Genomic DNA, 21,712 nt, shown 5'->3' with positions numbered 1-21,712 from the left:
TGTGTCTTATAAGCAATGGTTTTTTCTGTTATTTTCAGTGAGTATTTCAGAGCTTGTTTAACATGAAAGTAACAGTAATCTTATATGCGTTATTAAAGTAATGAATATAGGATAGATGATAATCTCTTAGGAAGTTGGAGCATATTACAATTTCTGTGATTTCAAAGCTCATGGAAATAAATAAGGACATTTAAAGTGATAATTTAAAAGCTCTAATTTTGAGGTAGTGATTTGCTGTAGAGTGGTCAACAGTGTAAACTAAGATGTTAAATTACTTACATTTAAAAGATTATATATGTACTTTAAGCACCTTGTAGAGAAAATGATGTGAAAAACCTAAGAATAAATCTCGGAAAAGCATTTCTACATTAATTAATTTGATTATGTACCATTCACTACTGGTGGGATCCTTGTATCAGATTAAATAACTTTCTGGACTTTTTGCCTTGCATAATATTCAGTGTAAAGAACATCTGACAAAGAAAATAGGGAGAAATCACCTAGCAGTAAATAATGGGACTAACTTCATTATTGACAGTATGTTGCTAGGGGTCTTGTAATCAACAAGTGTATGAACACAAGCAATTTTGTGAATAAGTAATTCAGAAAAAACTTTTTAAATCTAATGGGGACTCCATCTTTTATTCTACAGTTAAAAATCATATGATGTTGGTGGATACTCTCAGAATAACAGCCTAATTTTGATATAAGGAGACTGTGTAGAAAATTCATGCTTATATAAACAATTAGGTTTTCTTCAATTTTCTTTTTTCTTGTATGATATAAAACATTATTTATAAAGACTTGTATGTATACACATACATGAATTTCTGATTTGTGTGTTTCTCATAATTTATTGTTTTTCCATTGAAAGGAAACTGCCTTGGTATTTTTATCTAAACAATGGATTGAAGTGAGTCATTGCCTTAAGCAGCAAATTCAAGAAGTAATCAAGGATTGCAGCAGCTCCATTCGTAAGATAGTTAATGAAGAAAGTTAGCTTTGTGAAGTTCTATCCATGGCACTTCAAAATTACTCGGATATGACCTTATTACAAGAGATGATGAGAGGAGATGATGGTTCTAGCACAATTGGTAGGTTTAACCAGAATACGAAATTATTTTAGCAGTAAGTTTTGTTCATAGCTTTATGAAATAGCAGTTTGAAGTACAAATTATAGTGCAAACATGTAGGTGTCTTAATAAAGATGCAACAAAATGTATTTTGGGTCTACTATCACTTGGTCTATCAGTGTAATATGTAAAGCACTTTTGATTCCATTCTTCAGATTGATAACAAAAATACTTCAAGTTCCTTTTTGGATATCTTATTATGCTCTTTCTTGGAAGCATAAAAAAATTTGATTTTTCTGGTAAGGTTTAACTGTTAAAAAAAAAGACTGCATATGTACATTGTAACAACTGTAGTAACCTTATTGTTCTCAGTATAACATAGAGGGGTGTCAAGTATTATGCCCATTGGCCTTTAATTCTGATTCAAATACTATGGCTACTTTTAAAAACTTATCTTGTAGTTCACAGTTTGGTTAGGCAAAAGTGTGAAGCCTGTGACAAGATGTTGCTGGTGGAGAATGGCCAGAATAGCACAAGTATTTTTAAATATGTGAACAAATCTCTTTCTTTCTTTTTCTTCCTGAGTGGGTTCTCGGGTAAGAGAAGTTCATCTTATTTGAAAAATATTGATGCTTTCTCAAATTTTTTGTGATTTCTTTATGCTACTCATAACAAAAGAGAATTACCTTCAGAAAGACTACTTACCTCTCTGCACCACTAAGAGCTATTTCCTCGCATGCAACTGCCATGGAATTTCCTGCACATGCCACAAGTCTTGAACAAACTTCCACCCCTACACATGTCTGTGTGTATTGTGTCAGCCTATAATGCAGTTGTCACCAATAGAAAGGTAACACAACCTTCATGCATGGTGTAAACCCTGTGAACACTAGCACATAATTATGGGTTCATTTTTTTCCTCAGCACTGCCTATGGTTAGATGTTTTCTTTTTTGTGTTTTTTGAGTTTATTGTCAACTCAATTGACTACCTTTCTTTCTTTAGTGCTACATCTTTTATCCTTGTTGCACTTTCGTTCCATTTTCTTTAGTCCTCACATTTCTACTTGAGGCTTCTTGCAACAATGTATGTCCCTGACATTCCTTTACAGGCATTCTTCCAACTCTTGGGATGGTGACTGGAGGCACTTTATCTATTTATATATTTTACATTCAGTTGTTATCCCCTTAGCTGAGGGAACCAACCACCTGATACATGAAAGTGGGAACATCATCAGAAAACGTTTTGTGCATCATGGTTTATCACACCTCAATAAGTCTGTGGAAGTTACCTACAACATTGAAAATACCTTGAAACAGAGTGAAATTCAAGATCTGTCACATGAAGGAGTGTGCTCTACTAAGTGGTGCCTATTTCTTCTTCAGTTCAGGTCCCTAGTCCTTTTTTTTTTTGCCTTCTATGGAGCCTGCTTTGCTTGTAGATTATTTTTGGCCAGCTTTTCACTTCTGCCTTTATCTCTGGACCTTCTCTTCCTGATAAGGAACAGGTACTTTTTTCTTCTCTGTTTGCAATGCATATGAATCAGATTTGTGATACTCTATCTCTTTTTACCTGTATAATATATCTTTTTGGTTATTTTACTTTGTGTGCTCCTTATGTCCCAACTCCACGTTGTCCCTCATCTTTCTTGTCCTTCCCATCTTTGTGACTTCTTTTCTATAGCCTCAGGTCTTGGCCACTTTATAATGCTTGATCCTCAGTCTCTTGAGTCCTTTCTTTCTGCTTAGGGTTTTCCTTCTGTGTCTTTTCTTTGCATCTATATGTTGATTTTTGTCTATCTTTACCCTATTTCTTTATCTTTACCCTTCATTTTCTCTTTGAGGCTCTTCCTTATGATCCTAGTAGTTTTGGTGGAGACACCTGTTCTTCTTTGTTTGTCACTTTGGTTTCCATTTCTTCATCTCCTATATCTATTTTGGCCTAGTTTCTTTGTTTTGGGGATCTTGTCTGTTGAGTGTCTGCATCCTTCTCTCTTGCATCTGGGGGTGTTTGTAATTCCTAGGATTAGGTTGCTAACCAACAATCTTCTATTGTTTCCTTGATTTTCCAACTCGCTGGCTCACTGTCTGCCATTCATTTTCAGGAGTAATGTCAAGCTACTCCTATCTTGTTCCTCATTCTCTCACTTCTGTTTGTCATCCCTCTTCCACCACAGGTAGTTGGCGAGGCTCTTTTGCAGTGACTCTTCTTTTCAACTGGTCCTGGGCTCTGGTCCCATTTGTGCCTGCCTCTCTTACTTTACCTTCCTGTCTTCTCGTTTCTTCAGCGAATCTGGGGTTCTACACATTCTTTCTCATCATTTCTTGTTTATACCCCACTTTTTCCTTCTGATCATCCTCTTTTCTAACCTCTTCCCACCAATTTTTTGCTTCTTCATCATCATCAGTATATAATGTCCTTTTTGTTGGTGGTAGTAGCTACAGAACCTGTCTCATACCCCCATTCAGAGCTTTTATTCCTTTCTTTTTTTGACATGCCATACAATCAAGGATTTGGCATCCTGTAATCAACTTATCATCTCTAAATCACTTTGTCATTGTTCCTTGATTCTGGTTGAATGACATTCTCAGTCTGCATTGGGTCCTTTCTCCCAGGTTGTGTTTTACCCTATCGCTATGAGTCAAAGGCCATGTAATTGCATTTGTTGACATGCATTCAAAATTTTATTGAACTACTATTTTATGAATTTATGCCTATAAATTTGGTATCAAATTGTAGATTATAATTCACATTTTAGTATTATACTTTAGCTAATTTGTAAATATAAAAAAAACACCTAAATATCGATTTTTGTGTGTCATGTAGGATGTTGAATGCAGAACTGGTTCAAATTACCAATATTGACAAGCTAGAATATAAAATAAGAACCTCTTATCTCTTTTGTTTGCTGAGATCTCACTACATTTTCTGAATCAAACACAGTGGCCCCACTCACCTCTTTCCGTTTTTGGAAACCCTACCCTACGTAAGCCTACTTCTGTCTATGACATATGAATAACCAATTTAAAACTCAGAATATCCCCCTAGTGGCTTTCTCAGCCATTTTGAAGTATTAGGGCATCAATCTTGTTCTTTTGATACAAGATTTCAAGCTGGTTAGGCAAGTCTTCAGTGAGCTCGAAATTTCATATATTTTTAGACCCAAATACAGCTTAATTACTAATCTTGATAAATTATAGTGTAATTCAATGGTATTGATATAGTAACTTATGATTTTGGGTTATTTCAAATGTATATATAAAACCTGGAAAAAATTATTTCGTTTCACATCCTCCATGTGCAAAATTTGATAAGACTTAGCAACCTACGGTAAGCAGCAAACGAGTACAAAGTTGTAACTAGAAGAGATAATTGTTTGCTATACTTCTTTTTTTTACTGTTCTATGTTTTAAGAAAAATAAGTTTTAAGAACTAATTTGTAATTAGTATTAATCTATATGCTCCTGATACTCATCCTTTGTAACTGATATAATGGTTCAGCAATTGTAGCAAAGTTTTGAATGAACTGATTGTACCAGGCACACATACCCAAGAATGTGCTTAACTCTTTGCAGTTTATTGGAGTTGGGAAGTCTTTAACAGCTTTCAGTTTATCATTATTTGTGTCTCGTCCTTCACAAGCAATTTTAAGTCCTAAATATGATACTTCTGGTTGGTAAAGTTTGCTTTTAGGAACTTTTACAGTAAGATTAGCTTGTAGAAAACCCATTCAAGGTCTTTCAAGTATTGTTGAAATGTTGGTGAAAACACTATAATATCATCAATATAAGCCTTAGAAAATTCAGTTGCTCTTGTTAAAGCCTTATCCATAAGTCTTTGGAAGGTTGCAGGTGCATTTTTAAGACCAAAAGGTATTACTTTAAATTGATAAAGTCTATTATCAGTTATGAAGACAGTTTTATGTTGATCCACCATCTTAACAGGTATTTGCCAATATCCACTTGATAAGTCTAATTAATGTACTGATACAGGTTGCCCCTCACAAAGCATTCAAAATATCACATATACGAGGCAATGGATAGCAGTCATATTCCAAGGCTTGATTCAACTTCCTGTACTCTACACAGAACCTAAAACCCAAGGAGTGAAGGGTTAAATTAATCCATCACAGAGCATTTCATCCACGTGATCACGTAGCACTTGTAATTTAGTGGGAAAATAATAAGGTTTACTAAACACTGGCTTTTCACTAATTGTTACAATAGTATGTTCAGGCAAGTCTGTGAGGACAGGTTTATTGTTAAAAATATCTGCATATTTCAATACAACTTGCATTCGTTGTTCAGTCTTTAATCTTATGAATATTTTATTTCTTCAATCAATATCTTTTTAGCCTCAGAGTCATGCCTAACAGATGGCACATTTAATTCAAGAACATTTGTGAAGAAGTTAAGGGTTGCTTCATTTCTCTGAATCAAGTCTAATCCAATATGATAAGATACAGCTAAATCTTTAATGACAATGAAACATTGGTCTACAATGCTGTTTGTTACCAGTAGTTTTGCTTCAAAATATCCTAGCAGTTGACAGATAGTCATTCCATCTGCAAGACACGTGTTACTGTTACTCCAAGTTTTCAATTGAAGAGTTGAATAATTTCTCATGATTTGTTGCCATATATTTTCATTTATTACTGAATAATCTGACCCATTATCAATATGACCTCCTACCTCCACGCCATTGATTTTTAGTGTCAGGTGAGGCAGATCCATTTTGGTTGTAGTTAAATAGTTCATGGAGGTATTTGCTTACACAAGATTCAACAACCTTCTTCTTTGATCCCTTTTTTTCATTTCCTGACTGCTGTTCTTCATTTCCCCTTTTACATGTTTTATTTTTGTGGGAGAATGCTTAGATAAGTTATTTGTTTGATTACAAGTATAACATCGCACAGATCTATTAAGGCGTTCATTTATGTTAATCACTTCAGTAGTAATAGTTTCTCATTTATTATACCAACTCGTATTGTTTAGTAAATTTTAACATATCAGCAATAGATACACAATGTGTCATTCTAAGTATTCTCGTAAAGAAACATACAATTGTGATATTATGAATTTCACAATTTCTCTTTCTGTAGCTTCAAGGTTCCATAATTGATAAGTTTCACAGTTTTCCAAGTAAACATCTCAACTGATTCCCATGCATTAGCATGGTACTTTCTACTAAAGAGCTCTTTAGCTAATTTTATATTATTTAACACTGCTGGGTACAAATTATTCAATGTTTCTTTAAATTCTCCCCAGTGTTCAAAAGCAATTTCTGATCCAAAGGCCTGCCATCATTCTAGTGACCTCTCCTCGAACAAGAAGCTGCAGTTTTCACCCATTTATTCTCGAGTATTTGATACATATAAAAATGTCTTTCTAAACTTTTAAGAAACTCCAAGACATTAAAATCTGACTTACCATCAAACTTCTCACAAGGCAGAGATGGTGGGTTGACTGTGGTGACATAAATCAATGAATTTTCCTCGGGGCTATAGATAGAATGAACTCTTGAAGTTTGAGGTGGAGGTTTAGGGAAGGGAGACTTGGGTCCTCTCCATAGTATATCAGTCATTATACGTGTTAGCATTTCCACCTGTTCTGTCTATACTGCCACAGACTGCTTCAAACTTGCCACATCAGATTCGTTCATATGCATAGTAACACAGTTATTTTCCAAAACAAATTAATTTATGTTTAACCAAACTTAATTTATTTGCTAAATTAATCACTCGACACAAACCTCTATATAAGTCTTTGTTTGGGTATCAATGTAACAGTCTAAAGTAACTTTCTGCTACAACCAGGGTTGAAACAAAACACAAACAAATCTGTTGTACTTCGACAACTACAGAAATCCAGAGTGTGACTTACAAAATTGATAACTTACCAAAAGACAGTAAAGAAATATGTGCCTGGCCAGGACTTGAAACTAATGTTAATGAACAATACAATATATAAATCCAGGTTGATAAATATTTCAATAAATAAAGGAATCAGAAAAAAGTAGAACAAGAATAATAATAAAAAACCTAATTCCAAAATAACGATATTTCATATTTAAACAACAAGATGACTAACAACATTGAGTAATAATCAGCAATAATACTGTTCAGCTATATCTCGTGAACTAACTTGTTAAAACTCAATGTAGGGTTATTATTCACTTGTTAGATCATGAGATTACAAATCATGTGATTGTAATTTACATACTCCTGTGCAAAATATCTGTACATAATTTACATACTCTTGTGCAACATTAATAATATCTGTATGTCACTACTAGGGAAACTGATGTCAGTCACAGAATACATGCATATCTCAAAATAAACATGATCATCAAGAAGGTGAGTTAGCATTTTAAACGTAACTAAAAATCATAGATAAAGTACAGGGTGCATACATATTCTTGAAAGTCCTTGAAATTGAGAATGGAATTTGAAGGGCTTGAAAAGTGGCCTTTTTTTGCAAAAGTATTTGAAAAACACTTGAAAATATTATAATAGCAGAATATATCTATATATCTAACTTTAATGCATGTTGCAAAGTTGAGAGCAATAAATAAAATCTTTCTTTTCTGTTTGGTCTACATTTATATATTGAACAAATAAATAGGAATTTTTGTAAAATTTCATGGAAACTGATTGGTTTTGATGTCACTTTTAGCTTCCAAAAAGTGCTTGAGAAATATTCTGAGAGTGCTTAGAAAGCCATTGAAAAGTGCTTGAAATTGATCTGAGCAATTCAGTATGAACTATGAAACTAAACGACAGAAAGAATGATAAATGAACGATAAACAAAACCATACCCAAATAAAACAGAATTCTCTATCTTGCATGTCTGCTCCTAATGTAGGGTGATTTTCATGTTAATATTAAAATTACTTTTCTTCATATGAAAATTTTCAAATTTCATTTGTGTAACCTTTTAAAAACCTCCTAAATGAATAGCACTCATTCTTTTTTTCACTAAAACATTTTATCTTATTTGTTATTTTCTTTATCCCTACACTATACAGATTTAATTGATTTGAACAACCAAGTAACCATATTAAAAAAAAAATCTAAATTACCCTTTTTTTCTTTCTAGAATGACTGCAGATTGTTACAGGAACCAACATTTTTTTATTCTAAATAGATTAAGGCTAGTAATAATATACATCTGTTTATACTTAATTTTATTGCCCTTTGAACCATGTCTAGCTAATAATCCTGCCATACACATTGTAAATCACTTGGCAATTGCATAACTCATGTTATCTTATTGAATGATGTATTGCATGGGGTGTTTGCAAGCATACCTCTTGAATGATTTTTATTATTATTATGTTACTTCATCTTATCTAACCATATATAATCTAACAAGTTGCTAATTTTTACATTTTAATTAATTTTATAATAATAAATAAAGAATATACATGAAAAACAAGAAACATAGTATTTACCTTTTTGCTGTCTATTTCCAATGAAATTAAGTCAACATTTTTATAATAACTGTACTAGTACAATAAATAATTTTTAATTACATAAATAATGCAACCAAGAAAAATATAACATGCATAAAGCAAACAATATGTTATAACTATCTTAACTGGCTTTCTAACTATAGCATAACAGCCTTAAAATAATCATTTAAGTTTCTTGATCTGAACACTCCAAGAGAAACTTTCAAACTGAAGATGAAATAAACAATATTCTGTACTGAAAATAACATAGTATAATATGTAATTTAATAGGTTAGAACTTTGTCTTTCTGTTGGTTATAAACAGGAAAGGCAGAGTTCCGTCTCGGGATAGATTTCCCTCAGTTGAAAAAAATTGAATTAGTAAAATAAAAAATCTGACTTCTTTATTTCATTAGCCAAAAGTATTGGACAAATAGTAACTACAAACTTATGCTTACTTTGAGACATTCTGACAAACATTTACCAATATGCAACTTTAGAAAAACTCTGAAATATTGTAGACCAGCATGTATATATTAATAATGTAGTTGATAGGTGGTTTTTCAAAGTGAAGTATGCATCACATCATGGTGGACATGTGTTGTTGTTGAACATGCGAGTCTTTTGTAAGTTTTTATGTACAATTTATGTGCCAGTTTAGTGATGATTCATTCAAAGTAATTCCCTTACACAGCCATGAAAGTAATCAAACTCAATCTAGATCTATATTTACTTTATTTTGTCTGTAATAGGCTTAAACTTGTGAGTGACTTGGCCTATAACAACTAGCTTATTACATCTCATGAGCCAAGTAATACTTCATAAATAACTTAGGTGATGTATATGATCTTTTAGCAACACAGTTCTATGACCAACAGGCTCTAGATAATGGCTCTGATTGCATATCAGTGTAAAAGCTGTTCAGAATATGATGGCATATTAAGATAATGTTGAAGCTGAAATGAATTAGATTTTTGTTTTAATTATAATCTTCATTGTTCATACCATAGAATTTGATTTTTTGAATAATGATCACAATTTCACTTGTTCATGTATTGAATATTTCAGTTTGGATCGTTGTTGTTTTTTATCACATGTAAAAAAAACATTGAAAAGTTTTGAAATTAAATTATACTTTAATAATTAGTTTAATGTTACCTTTAATTACAGAGGGCTGAATACATTATATTAAATTTTGGAGCTTCATCACATTGTTACAGTCAATGTCTCCACATCCTGTCATGTTCTATCTGATGACTCTGCATCTTGAAATAGACCTGCAGTGAAATTTCCATTATTAAAGGCTGTAATGCCCAAAGCACTTATTTCTCCTTGCAGGATTTCATATGGATTAGCATGAATATATGTTTCATCCACCAGTTGCTTGATATATGCAGTGATTGAACAAATATGTTGTGGGAATGAAACCTGGTTATGCCGTAAAGCCCGCAAAGCATCTTTAGGCTATATCTTCATTTAATGATAAAAATCATAGTTTTTGGCTTTTCTTTGCATATAGACACTTGGTACATTAAGAATGACTGAAAAAATAATTTTAGTAATAATTAATATGTATTTGTTATTTTATAGATTTAATAGATATTTGTTGTTACTTTATTAATGTTTTTACGCTTATACTGTGAGGTAAAAATGGCTGCTGCTATGATTTTGTCTGGTTTATGAGCTTGTTGCTGTCCTAATTTAGGATCTTGTTTTTAATAAATTCTTGAAAATGGAGAAAGAGAGAAATAGGGGCTCAGAGAGGATGTTTACCCCGGGACTTGTGCTGGCTCTCAACGTTCCTGCATTCTGACCAGGCTCTCTACCAAATTCCACTGGTCATTCTACATTTAAAATGTATTTTTGCAGTTTTGGATGTAAAGAACTGTACCATGTTTTTGGTAAATGGCTATTATAAAAAGAATGAATATCTTTTTCAAATACAAACTGTATAACTAATTGATACATTTGTTTGGTGGTAAGAAATTTACTTTCTTGTAACTTTTATATCTTTCTTCACATCCTCATTTTACTGACAGGTATTGAACATTAATGGTGAAACTGGGAAAAGCAGTGCAAATCAAAACTTTGATATTTTTTAATAAAGCCCTGAACTTCAATATATACATTTTCACCACACTTTCAGTTCTCATTTATGATTACACATTGTGCTAGTTATTCCCCTTGTTTCCCAAAATACCGAGATATTTTTCTGAAATGAAAACGACTGCCAAAGACTTGTATATAAAGATATTTATTTAAGACATTTGCAGTATGATATAATATTTTTGAGCATTGTATGTAGTAGGTTTATTTAGAGCTTATTCACTTGCTGGCTATGATTTTTGTTTCTTTTAACTGGGAGAGAATCCAGGTGCTTTGTTGTGAAGCCAATTGCAAGTCATTTTGTTTCATTAAAACATTTATTTATGTACTTATGTTTGATTTAACCAGCCTTACAGTTAACCCATACATAGAAAGAATGTTTCTGATTATATTTATTGAACTTAATATTCAAAATGAGGGTTTTGGAATATGTAAAAATTATTACACTGTTAATTAAAAGAAATATAATAAGAACATTAAAAATACAAAAAAAAGTGATTGTTTGAACAACATTTTAGAAATTGTAAGTTACATACATACCGTGCTCTTTTATTGTAGTTAAGTACTCTCTTAATTTGCCTTATAAAATTGCCTTTGAAAATTTTTTACTTATTACAGTAGACTTTACTTATTTTAATACTGAGAATATAATAATTGCAAATCATATTGCAAAGTGTCATTCTATTCCGTAAAGCTATTAATTATATGAATTATGTTTCCGATACGATATCTTGCCTCCTTTCACAAAAAGCTTTCTTGGCTAGTACTGCCCTCTGTCGGCAAAAAGTTTTTGCCTACTGCTAGCCTTGTAACTCCCACTTCTTTCTGTATACCTACAGGCAAATAATCATGCAGCAATCCTTCACCAACAGTCTTGCAACACCACTCCTCTCATAACTAGCATACTCTCTAATAATGCACATATCACTTCTAAATTGGCAGTTTTGCTGTTAAGATGTGTGTTTGTTTTTGTTCACAATCTTCATTATATTTTCATTGAATGCACTTTTTTTCTGTATATATTTTTTTGTTCAATTTGTTATTTGAGTTTATACTTTGTAAATGTCTACTCGCAGTTTCGGGTAGTTAACTACCACTGCTGTTACTACATCTGTGGATTTACCAACCATGTTTTCAGGTTTGGTTCCACAGTTATTGGCTGGTGACATGACTACTATGATCTGTGGAGAATTGTCTAATTTCATGCAATATTCGTAACCACCTGAGGAGTATCCTGTCATACCAGGACCTGGGGCATCTGACAAGGAGGATGTGGATTTGGATAGCCTTTTCTCCCCTCCTGAATATGCTTCTCAGTTGCAAGTCATTTCAAGGGACTTACCCAGGCCTCCTCCTCCCATTGTTGACTTAATTAATCAAGTTTGTTTGATTTTGTCTTTGTCTCCTGTTTCCTGTGATTTTATCCCTGCCCTTCTTGGGAAATAATCTTTGTGTCAGTATCAGGTTTTTCTTCCTTTACTGGACATTGGAGTTCATGTTAGTCATGTTGGGAAATAGTTGCGATCAAGGGTCATTATTCCTCATCCCCCTCATACATTGGATGATCATGCTTTTATTTTTTATTGTGCCAACTACAGATATTTAGACTCGCAACATTTGGAATCTCTTATTCCTTTGTAGGGTTCAGACCCTAACATTCGCTTCTCTTTGTCCCACCCACCTGTTCCTGTTTCAGTGGCTCACCTCCACCTTCTAACCCTTTGCCAGTCCCAACTTCTTTTCCATCTGCATTGCACAATTGTTTGGCTGCCCATTTTGTTTTTGGGGCATTCCCTGTTGGTGGCTCTGTATTCAGGTTAGGGACAGTGGAGGCCAGACTCTTCCACTGTGCCCATGTTTGGAGGTCGTTTACAGTCACTTCATGGGTTTTGTAAATGGTTTCCATAGGTCTGTCACTCTGCTTCCTGTCATCTCCCCCATTGTCTCCCCCATCCAATTTCCTTGCCCTTCTGCAGGATCCCGTATCATGCCAGAATTTATCGGAGGCAGTTTGGGATTTAATTATCAAGAATGCCATTGAATGAGATCCTTCTCATCTAGGGTTTTCTTCTTGTCTGTATGTTGTTCCTAATAAGATGGGAGATAGCACCCAGCTATCGTCTCTGAATTGCTTCCTGTCCTTCCCAAGTTCACCATGGAATCTAAATTAACTCTCTATTAGGTTTTCCTTCCAGTTCTGTGTCTCAGATGCATGTGTCCATATTCCCATCTCCCTGGCATACCAACATTTCCTTTGTTTTGTTCATCATATGGTTTTTTTCAGTTTCAGCTGTTTCATTTTGGCCTGGCCTCAGCCCCCTATGTGTTCTGCCAAGTTGTTCGGTCATTTGCTTGACTGCTTCATTCTCAGGGCCATCATTTCTTTCATTACATGGATGACTGGCTTCTGGTGACATTCTTATGGGCCGACTCTACCCTCCATACTCGTTATCTTTTTCGGCCATCTGCCAGGGTTGATTGGCTCATCAAAGAGAAGTCATTCCTACCTACCCAGTTTCTGGTTCATCTTGGCATGTTTTTAAATTCTCTTCTCATTTGAGCCCAGTCTTCTTCACTTTGGTTGAGATATATAAAATGTCTCATTTGCAAGGTCTCCTCCTCACTCTCTCTCTCTCTCTCTTACTGCATGAGAGTTTCTATCTCTTTTGGGGATGTGGGCTTCTCTTGAAACCCTCATTTCTCTTGGTTGAGCCCACAGGTGCCTTCTTCAAGGGGCTTTAATCGACCAATGGAGCTTTGTTTGGGACCGCATGGATACTCCGCTTACCCTTCCATTTCCGTTACTGACAGACTTTGCCTGGTGGCTGGATTGGACCAATGCTACTGTGCAGGTTCCTCTTCCTCATCTGAATTGTCACCTTTTTATGGATTCTTCTCTTTCTGGTATGGGAGCATATCTCAACTGTCAGGAGGTTTGGGGGCAGTGGACACTTACTAAATCCACTTTCCATATCAATATCTTGGAGCTTCTTGCTTTCAGCGAGCTGTCCTTCACTTCCATCTGTCTGTTCGGGGACAGGTAGTGATGATCTCCTCGGATACTTCAATGGTGGTGTCCTATAGCACCAGGCTAGGGAGTATCCGGTCAAGGGACCTTTGTTTTTGAACATTAGATATTTTTTTGGGGGTCCACAGCCATCAAGCTACTTTGCTGGCATGCCATATTCTGAGTGCCCTGAATCTGATCATGGATCAGTTATTCTGACCTGACAAGATTCTACTGACAGGGTGGTGTTTGGATCCTATTGTTTCTCGGGAGATGTGTGCTCTTTGAGATGTCCCTAATTTGTACACATTTATGTCCCTTCTGAAACCAACTTCCCTATTTTTGATCACCTGTTCCTCATCCGTAAGAAGATGCAGTGGATACTGTCAGCCAGAATTGGATCGATTGTTATCTATAAGATTATCTTCCTATTTGGCTTCTTCCTCATGCTGATTGGTTATGGATCCCACTCTGTGGCAAGTGGTGCCTGACCAGGTATTCTTAGTTTCAAATCTGCACTGTTCATCCTGGGACCATGCTAGATTACTATAATTTTGAGGCTCTTCCCACTATGAACCTGATGTACAATTCCATATGCCACAGGGTGTTGTTTGATCGACTCCATCTGATTGTTATCAATGCATTGACATCAACAATTCATACATGACAAATCATCACATGTCACAGTTTCATGTTACACATACTGTGGAGACTGGGTGTTCTGTGCGATCAATCATAGGTATATCTCGTAGTCTTGTGCTTCGTAAATATGTTCATTCTGGTCTGTAAACTCAAGGATTTACATGGGTAAAGTAGACAGGGAATATTGTCCATCTTTGATACTCCGTGTTGTTGAGGCTCTTCCTACTGCGGACCTGATGTAGAATTCCAGGCACCACCAGGTGTTGGCTTATTGACTCCATCATCGTGATAACTCTTTGTTTGAAAACAGGGTATCACGGTCACCCATAGTACTGTCTCTGGTGCTGCAATCCTCCAGACTCTCCAATGCATTTCCCCCCTTTTTTCTAGTTGTATATGGGTGTCCTTGCCACTTATCAGTTCTTAATAGGTGGGGCAGTGAACCATGGAGGCCTGTTCTCCTGAGTAATGCATCATACCGCTCAGTTGAGAGTAGGGTAGTGCCATTCTGCCAGTGTAGATGGTGTAACACCCTTCCTGTCTTGGACCTGATGTACAATCCCAGAAGCTGCCAGGTGTTTGTTGTAGCACTCCACCATGTTTATATATATTGCAGTTTATCCCTCTGGCTCAGGCATTCCTCCTTCCTATCAGCCTCTGAAAGTAAGTTCCTGTGGATCAAGTGTTGGATGGAAGCTGAACAAGACACATTAATTCCCATGTGCGTAAGGCTGGGTTCCCTGTTCCTACAATGGACTGGATGTCACATTCCCAATGCCATCAGGTTTTGGACCAGAGATGAATGCCTCCTGAGCTCTCCTTACTTCCTACCATCTGTTCGATGTTGGTTTACTGTGGATCAGGTGTTGATTTTGTTGGAGATGCGCACATGTGGAGATAGGTCCTTGGTAGGGAAGCTTGTCTTCCTTCTAAGTACTCATTTTTGAGGTGAAAGTTAAAGGGCCCTCTTCCTACTACAGACTTGATGTACAATTTCACATGTCCTAGCCACTTGGCACCTGGGGGTCCATTTCTTGCTAAAAGATTTTGGGCCCCCTACATGTTTCTGCCCTTTACATTTTGGTGACACATTCCTGAAGGGCAAAGGGTATACTTGGCTCAGATGTGGTGTGGTCTCCCATTGGTGTGTTGTTTTTAATTTCTTACCACATATCATGGTTTTTCTTTGGGCACTTTCTAAAGGAGGATCATATTCTCACTGGCCCTTCACCAGTTCAGTATGGGATTCTAGCTTTTTGTTAGTGAGGGTATGATATTGTATCGGAAGATAATGTTTTCCTAAACTGAAAATGTATTTCCGATAGATACTTGCCTTCTCTCACATTTCCCACTCATCCTCTCAACTTTCTGTGTATTGGTTGACTTGGTCATGGCCAATCCTGAAGTGATTAACAGGTGCATTATTAGAGAGGGCACTATTTATGATAGGGGTAGTGTTGCACTCCTATTCTTGGAGGGTTGCTGCATGATCATTTGCATGTATTTATGCAAAAACTCTGTCCTGATAGAGGGCAGTATTAATTGAGAAAGTTATTTATGAGAGGAGGTAAGTATTTAAAAGAAATACAGTTTCAGTTTAGGAAAATGTTGACATTTGATACTCTCAAAAAATAATTTTTTTGTAAAACATTATTTTATATTCTAGTGCATTAAACCAGAAACTACCAATTTAGTATTGCATCACAATATCAACTGTATCTTGTGTGCATACATGTAACATTATATCTTAATTTAATTATTTACTGATTTTTGTGTGTGTGTGTGAGAGAGAGAGAGAGAGAGAGAGAGCTTTACTGGAATTGTCCATTTGGCCACTTTTGATGTTACTTTAAATGGTAAATATAATTGTAATGTATGTTTCTTTAAGTTAATAAGAGTAAATAAAATTTTTGTTTACATAGGGAGATTAAACTTTTTAGTTGTAGATTCTTTAAATAAAGTAATTGAAGTTGTTTAAATATTTTTTATTAAGTTAGTATTGACATATGTTATGTATTATGAATTACTAAAAATATGTTTTACCCAGGGCCTCCTCCAGTGGACATGATTCTGAAGAGAGTAGAAGACTTAGCTGCAAAGAAACAGGAAGACATTGCATTAAAACTTTGTGAGTTAAGTAAGAACACTAACCAGAACATGTTCAATACTTTGGATAGCTACAGTGGGATTGTCTCTGAAGAATTAGAACAGAATGTCCAGCAACAAAAAAATCAGAAAGTCTTTATTTGGCAGTTGCTGCTTCTACATCGCACAGGGAGAGTTTCAGAACTAGTTAGAGAGGTAAAAGATCTATGAATGTAACATATTAAAATACAGAGTGGATAGTTAAAATATTGAAATGTGATATAAAACAGACATAGATGACAACTTGGTGCTAATTGAATAACTTCTCTGTATAATATATCCTATATAAAAGCCAATGTGTGTCACATCACATCACACTACATTTATTTTGATTTCTAGAAAGAGGAGTCGTTGTAAAAGCCAAAATGCATTTATTCAGATAGAATAGTTCAATTACTGTCTGCCCATTATGGTTTTAGTGACGAGGGTGCAAGGGGGCCATAAGGGATAGTGCCGTGAAACCTTATAAGTGTAGTGAGTTTTGGGATCACCTAGCCTAGAGCCAGATGCATAAAATTTTAACAGGAAAGTAAAAATATCAATTAAATTTTAACTTAAATCTTTTCTGAATTAAGCTATATTCTGTTATATCACCAACGTTTATTTTGGTTAGCTATGAAATGTGAGGTTAGGATATACGGTGGGTGGGGGTGATAGTACTTGCCCCATCATTTTTGACCAGATGTATGCTGGTTTTTAAACATAATGTTCAGATCAATGCATTTTTATTACAATTCTCTTCTATGAATTTTTTTGTCTTTTTTTCTGTCCAATTATATAATGTTTTAGAAACATTATTTACCTAATCACACACTTAATTGTTGGAATAACATATTTCTTCAATTTGTTTTTAATAAAATATAGTAAGCATAGTTTTTTTCAACAATGTATGTTCTTATCACTAGTCTAGCAACCACGCCTTGTATTGTAACAGAGTTTTATGAAAAATTTGTTTAGTATTGTTATTAAAAAGATTGGAGAAACAAATGTTAATAGGTTTGAGAATAAAAATGTTGGTGAAAAGAGACGTAATGGTATAGTGTGTTATGAAATAGAGCAAGAAGACAGAATTAATTTGTTGAACAAATTCAAAGGAATTACTAACACTAAATTTATTAATGGTAAGGGTTTTGAGAATGGAAAATATTTTTTTTCAAGATTGTAGGAATGGGAGTTGAGAGAGAAAAGAATAGGTGGAAGAAAAGTATCTTTTTTTATGCACTTTAAATAGGCTGTACAAAATACCAGGTCTAGAACCATGTGATCATTAGTAGACTGAAAAATGGAACCATTGTTTTTTAAGGTTCTGAGTGTGCATTGAATATGACCTCAAGTAATTGTTTTATGGAAATATATCCATTAACTTTTAAGTTTGTAAGCTTAAATCAAAAGCTATCTTGTATGATAACTTTGGCTTTCATATTGTTTCTGAAGGAGCTTGTATATAGAAACAGTTGTTTATTTTAAACTTTATCAATATGTGAGAGCTGCAATGTAAGACCATGAAACACTTTTTTATTTCCATAAAAATTTTCTATGATAATTCTATTCCAATACTAGATCATGAATGGATTATTTTTCTCTCTTGTTCTTTAATAGTATTTTAATAGTGTAACTTGTTTTGCATGTATTCAATAATATTTCAACATGTGTAATTGCAATTATTGATGTAATTTTTGTCATATAGTAAAATCAAAATATTCCCTGTGTTGCTTGCTACTACAGTTAATGATTAAAGTTTATTAAAGATTGCCATAGTATAAAATATTGGCTGATTTTAAATGTATTTTATTTTTAAATTACTGTAGGTTAAGTTAAAAACAAGAGTGAATCCTCAATAGTAGTGGCACTTAATTCTTTAAGGCAGAATTAAATTATTTTATTTTATTAGCTATATTTTTTGTGTGCCAGCAATACCAAGTGTGGGGTGCATGCATACCTGATATGATTTTATTATTCATCAGAATCTCTACCAGCCTACCCTCAAATTGAAATTATTTTAGGCAGAATTAGAGTAAATTAATTTATGAGACCTTAGGTGTGGTTAACTACATCCATCAAAAGGTTTTGACCTCCTGAGTCCAAAACTGTAATTAGATCTCAAATCAGTCGAGAGAGGACGAGCTATGAGCTAAAAGTTTATACTTGAAAAAAAAAAAATCCTTGGAGCCATTCTATGAGCAGTTATGCCATGGCTAATAACACAGTATGTATCTTCCTTAATTTTTAAGTCCCCTGCCAAAAGAAAAGTGGGTTTAATGGATACAAAATCTGCTTCTTTGTGAACATTTTGTAATAGAGAAGGAAATATAACTGTTTGTGGATAAGCTTTCTTTTTTTTTTGGCAGTTACTGTAAAATGTTTATTTTACAACTTTTTCTTTCAGATAATTCTACTTTTATATTGTTCCTCTTGTAGGAACATGTGATATTCTATATATAATATAGGTATTAGACAAATTAGACCTTTGACTACCGTATTACATGAAACGTAACAGTTTTTATTCCTGGTTTTGATAATTGCTTTTCTGCTTTAACTTGTTCAATAGTAAGCTTATTTCAATTTATTCAAAGATAAATTTTATCCCCCAGAAGAAAACTGTCTTTGGTGGATTTAGTGGTGTTAAGCATTTACCACAAAAAATTATTTTTCAGTTTGTGGTCATATATCTCACACATAAACAGTTTTAAGATTTCTGATGAACTTATTTCCAGATGTACTGTTTAGTTATATACCAGTAATTGTGTTTTTAAACATACTAGTTATAACTTCAGTCAATGCTTGTATATATTTTTTTTTTTCAAGAATACTGCATTGTAATATTTTTTGACATTTACTTGTGATGTATATATTCAGATTGCCAGTTGTAGTTGTCACCAAGGTGTTCAGCTGATTCATCAAGTAAGAAATAGTAGTGAGCCTGATGCTATTAACTTAGCTGAAACTCTAATTCATGTGTTTCTAGTCCGAGATTTGCTTGTTCCATCAAACTACTGCTGCACTAAGGTAAAAAAATACTCCTGTGGTTTAATTTGCAAAAAAATTTTAAATCAAAGAGAAACTAGTTATAATTTTTATACTCCATATTAATACACTTTTCTGTTATAGTTTGAAAATTTGATTTCCAGTTGAGATGAATTTTATTTTTTTTGTCAGTTAGTTTTATGGCTCTGGTATTGAATCAGAGTTGATTACAATCAGTATAATTTAGTAATGGCATTATATGCAGTTGATCTGTTTTTCATTGTATCCAGTATTCTAGAAAGGTATCAGATTTTAGTACCACTTTTTCAAAATAAAAATGTGTTTATTATAGTGGTTTCCACAGTGGCAACTAACATAACTAAGAGGTAGCAAAAGGATTGTGAGCTGGTTTTTAATAGTTTTATTCAACCCATTATTGTGTTGTTTTTCTTTCATCCTTTTTTGTGTTTTTTTATCATTTTTAATGCTTCATATTACTTATAAATGATTACATAAGCATTAAACATTCAGAAGTTTTCAGATACATTTACATCATCCTGGATCAGTCAGTAGAGCTTTCTAGGAAAGTGGATGGTATTCGTAGTTGATTTAATATTACTATACTTCATGAGGTAAAGTATTCCATGGAATCTGAAGTGTAGAAACTTGCAAGAAACATAACATCTCCATATGCACAACAAACTTGTTTCAAAATCTATCTCACATATTGTGTCAGTTGTGTACAGAAGGCTATTCCAAATCAAATTAGGACATTTTCCCCTGTTCCTGCTCTGTATGCTGGACCATATTATCATCACCTTAACTTGCATAACATTGTGTTTTACTATTGTTAAGGATGTGTTAGTGATTACTTTAGCCAATAAAACACATTTCTATGTATTTTTACTGTTTTTTTATTCAGTAGGGCCATTCTAGACCATTAATGATACTCATTCCTTATGTTTTCCGATATAATATCTTATCTCCTTTCACAAAATAGCTTTTCTCGATTAGAACTGCCATCTATCAACGCAAATTTTCAATGCTCACCATTAGCCTTCCACCTCCCGTTTCTGCATATCTACATGTAAATGACTATGCAGCAGCTTTCCACCTATAGGAGTGTGACGTAATCCCTATCATAACCAGTGCCCTCTCCACATTTGCACTCATTAATCAATTCTTGATTGGCAGTAGTAATCAACAGATGTGCTTGTTTTGCTCGCAAGTTTGTTGACATTTTTCTTTATACTACAGACTTAGTTTTTCTTTACTATTTCTTTAATTTTTTCCATTTGTGAATTGTGAAACGTTGCTTTTTCCAACATTTCTTACTTTTTCAAGAGTCTTTTTGCTAATGTTTTGTGGATCCCACTCTGTCGTGAGTGGAGCCTGATCAGGTATGCTTTTTTTTTAAATCTGCACTGTCCATCCTGTGACCAGGCTCAGTGTCAGTTACATTGTAGCCCTTTCTTCCCTGGAACTGATGTACAATTACAGATGCTGCCAGGTGTCGATTGTCTGTCACCATTCAATTGTCATCTATACAGAAACCATTATGTCGCAGGATTAGGTTACACACACCATAGAGATGGCATATTCCATAGGAGTGCTAGTAGTTCTATCTCATAGTCATTTGCTTCATAAATATGCTTGTTCCAGACTGTACACTCAAGTACACAAATGAATAAAGCAGACAGGGATAGCTGCCCATCTCTGATGCTCCGTGGTGTTGAGGGTCTTCCTACCATGGGCCTGATGTACAATTCTAGATGCTACTGAGTTGATCGCTTTCATTGACATGATAGCTCTGCTTTTCAAAATAGGGTATTGCGGTCACCCATTTCTGCAGTCTTCCATGCTCTCCATGGTGTTTTACCTTCATTTTTCCTAGTGGATTATGGAAGTCCTTGCCACTTACCAGTTCCTACCTGCTGGGGTGGTTGTCCATCCTCCTGAGTGATGCAGCATACCACTCAGTTGAGAGTAGGGTGGTGGCTTTCTGAGGGTGTTGATGGCATAATGCACTTCCTACCGCGGATCCGATATCCAATTCCAGATATGTTCCACTATGTTGTGTTAATCTATAGATATCTGACTGATTACTTTTTCCCATTATGGCATTCTTCCTTCCTCCGGATGTACATTCCCGGTGGGTCTGGTGTTGGTTGGAGATAGCTTGGTCACATTTAGAATCATGTGTCAATGGCCTGACATCCTTCTTACTACGGACCTGATGTACAATTCCAGATACTGCCTGGTTTTGATTGAACCACTCTGCCATGTCTCGAATATATATATATATATATATATATATATATATA

At 34.4% G+C, this 21,712-nt stretch overlaps 1 protein-coding gene across 4 annotated transcripts in view; it reads left to right on the top strand.

Annotated features, from left to right (window-relative positions):
* LOC106462027 overlaps positions 1-21,712 on the top strand; it is a 68,373-nt gene that overhangs the window by 21,897 nt on the left and 24,764 nt on the right. For all 4 annotated transcript variants that reach the window (XM_022389144.1, XM_022389146.1, XM_013921899.2 and 1 more), the window contains 3 exons: positions 875-1,094; positions 16,327-16,580; positions 19,281-19,430. In XM_022389144.1, the coding sequence (XP_022244852.1) occupies positions 1,019-1,094; positions 16,327-16,580; positions 19,281-19,430 (480 nt within the window). In that variant the 5' untranslated portion in view covers positions 875-1,018. The remainder of the gene's footprint in view (positions 1-874; positions 1,095-16,326; positions 16,581-19,280; positions 19,431-21,712) is intronic.

Source organism: Limulus polyphemus, unplaced genomic scaffold (assembly GCF_000517525.1).
Source record: "Limulus polyphemus unplaced genomic scaffold, Limulus_polyphemus-2.1.2 Scaffold1077, whole genome shotgun sequence".
Lineage (NCBI taxonomy): Eukaryota > Metazoa > Arthropoda > Merostomata > Xiphosura > Limulidae > Limulus > Limulus polyphemus.
This window is presented reverse-complemented; position numbering and strand designations above follow the sequence as displayed.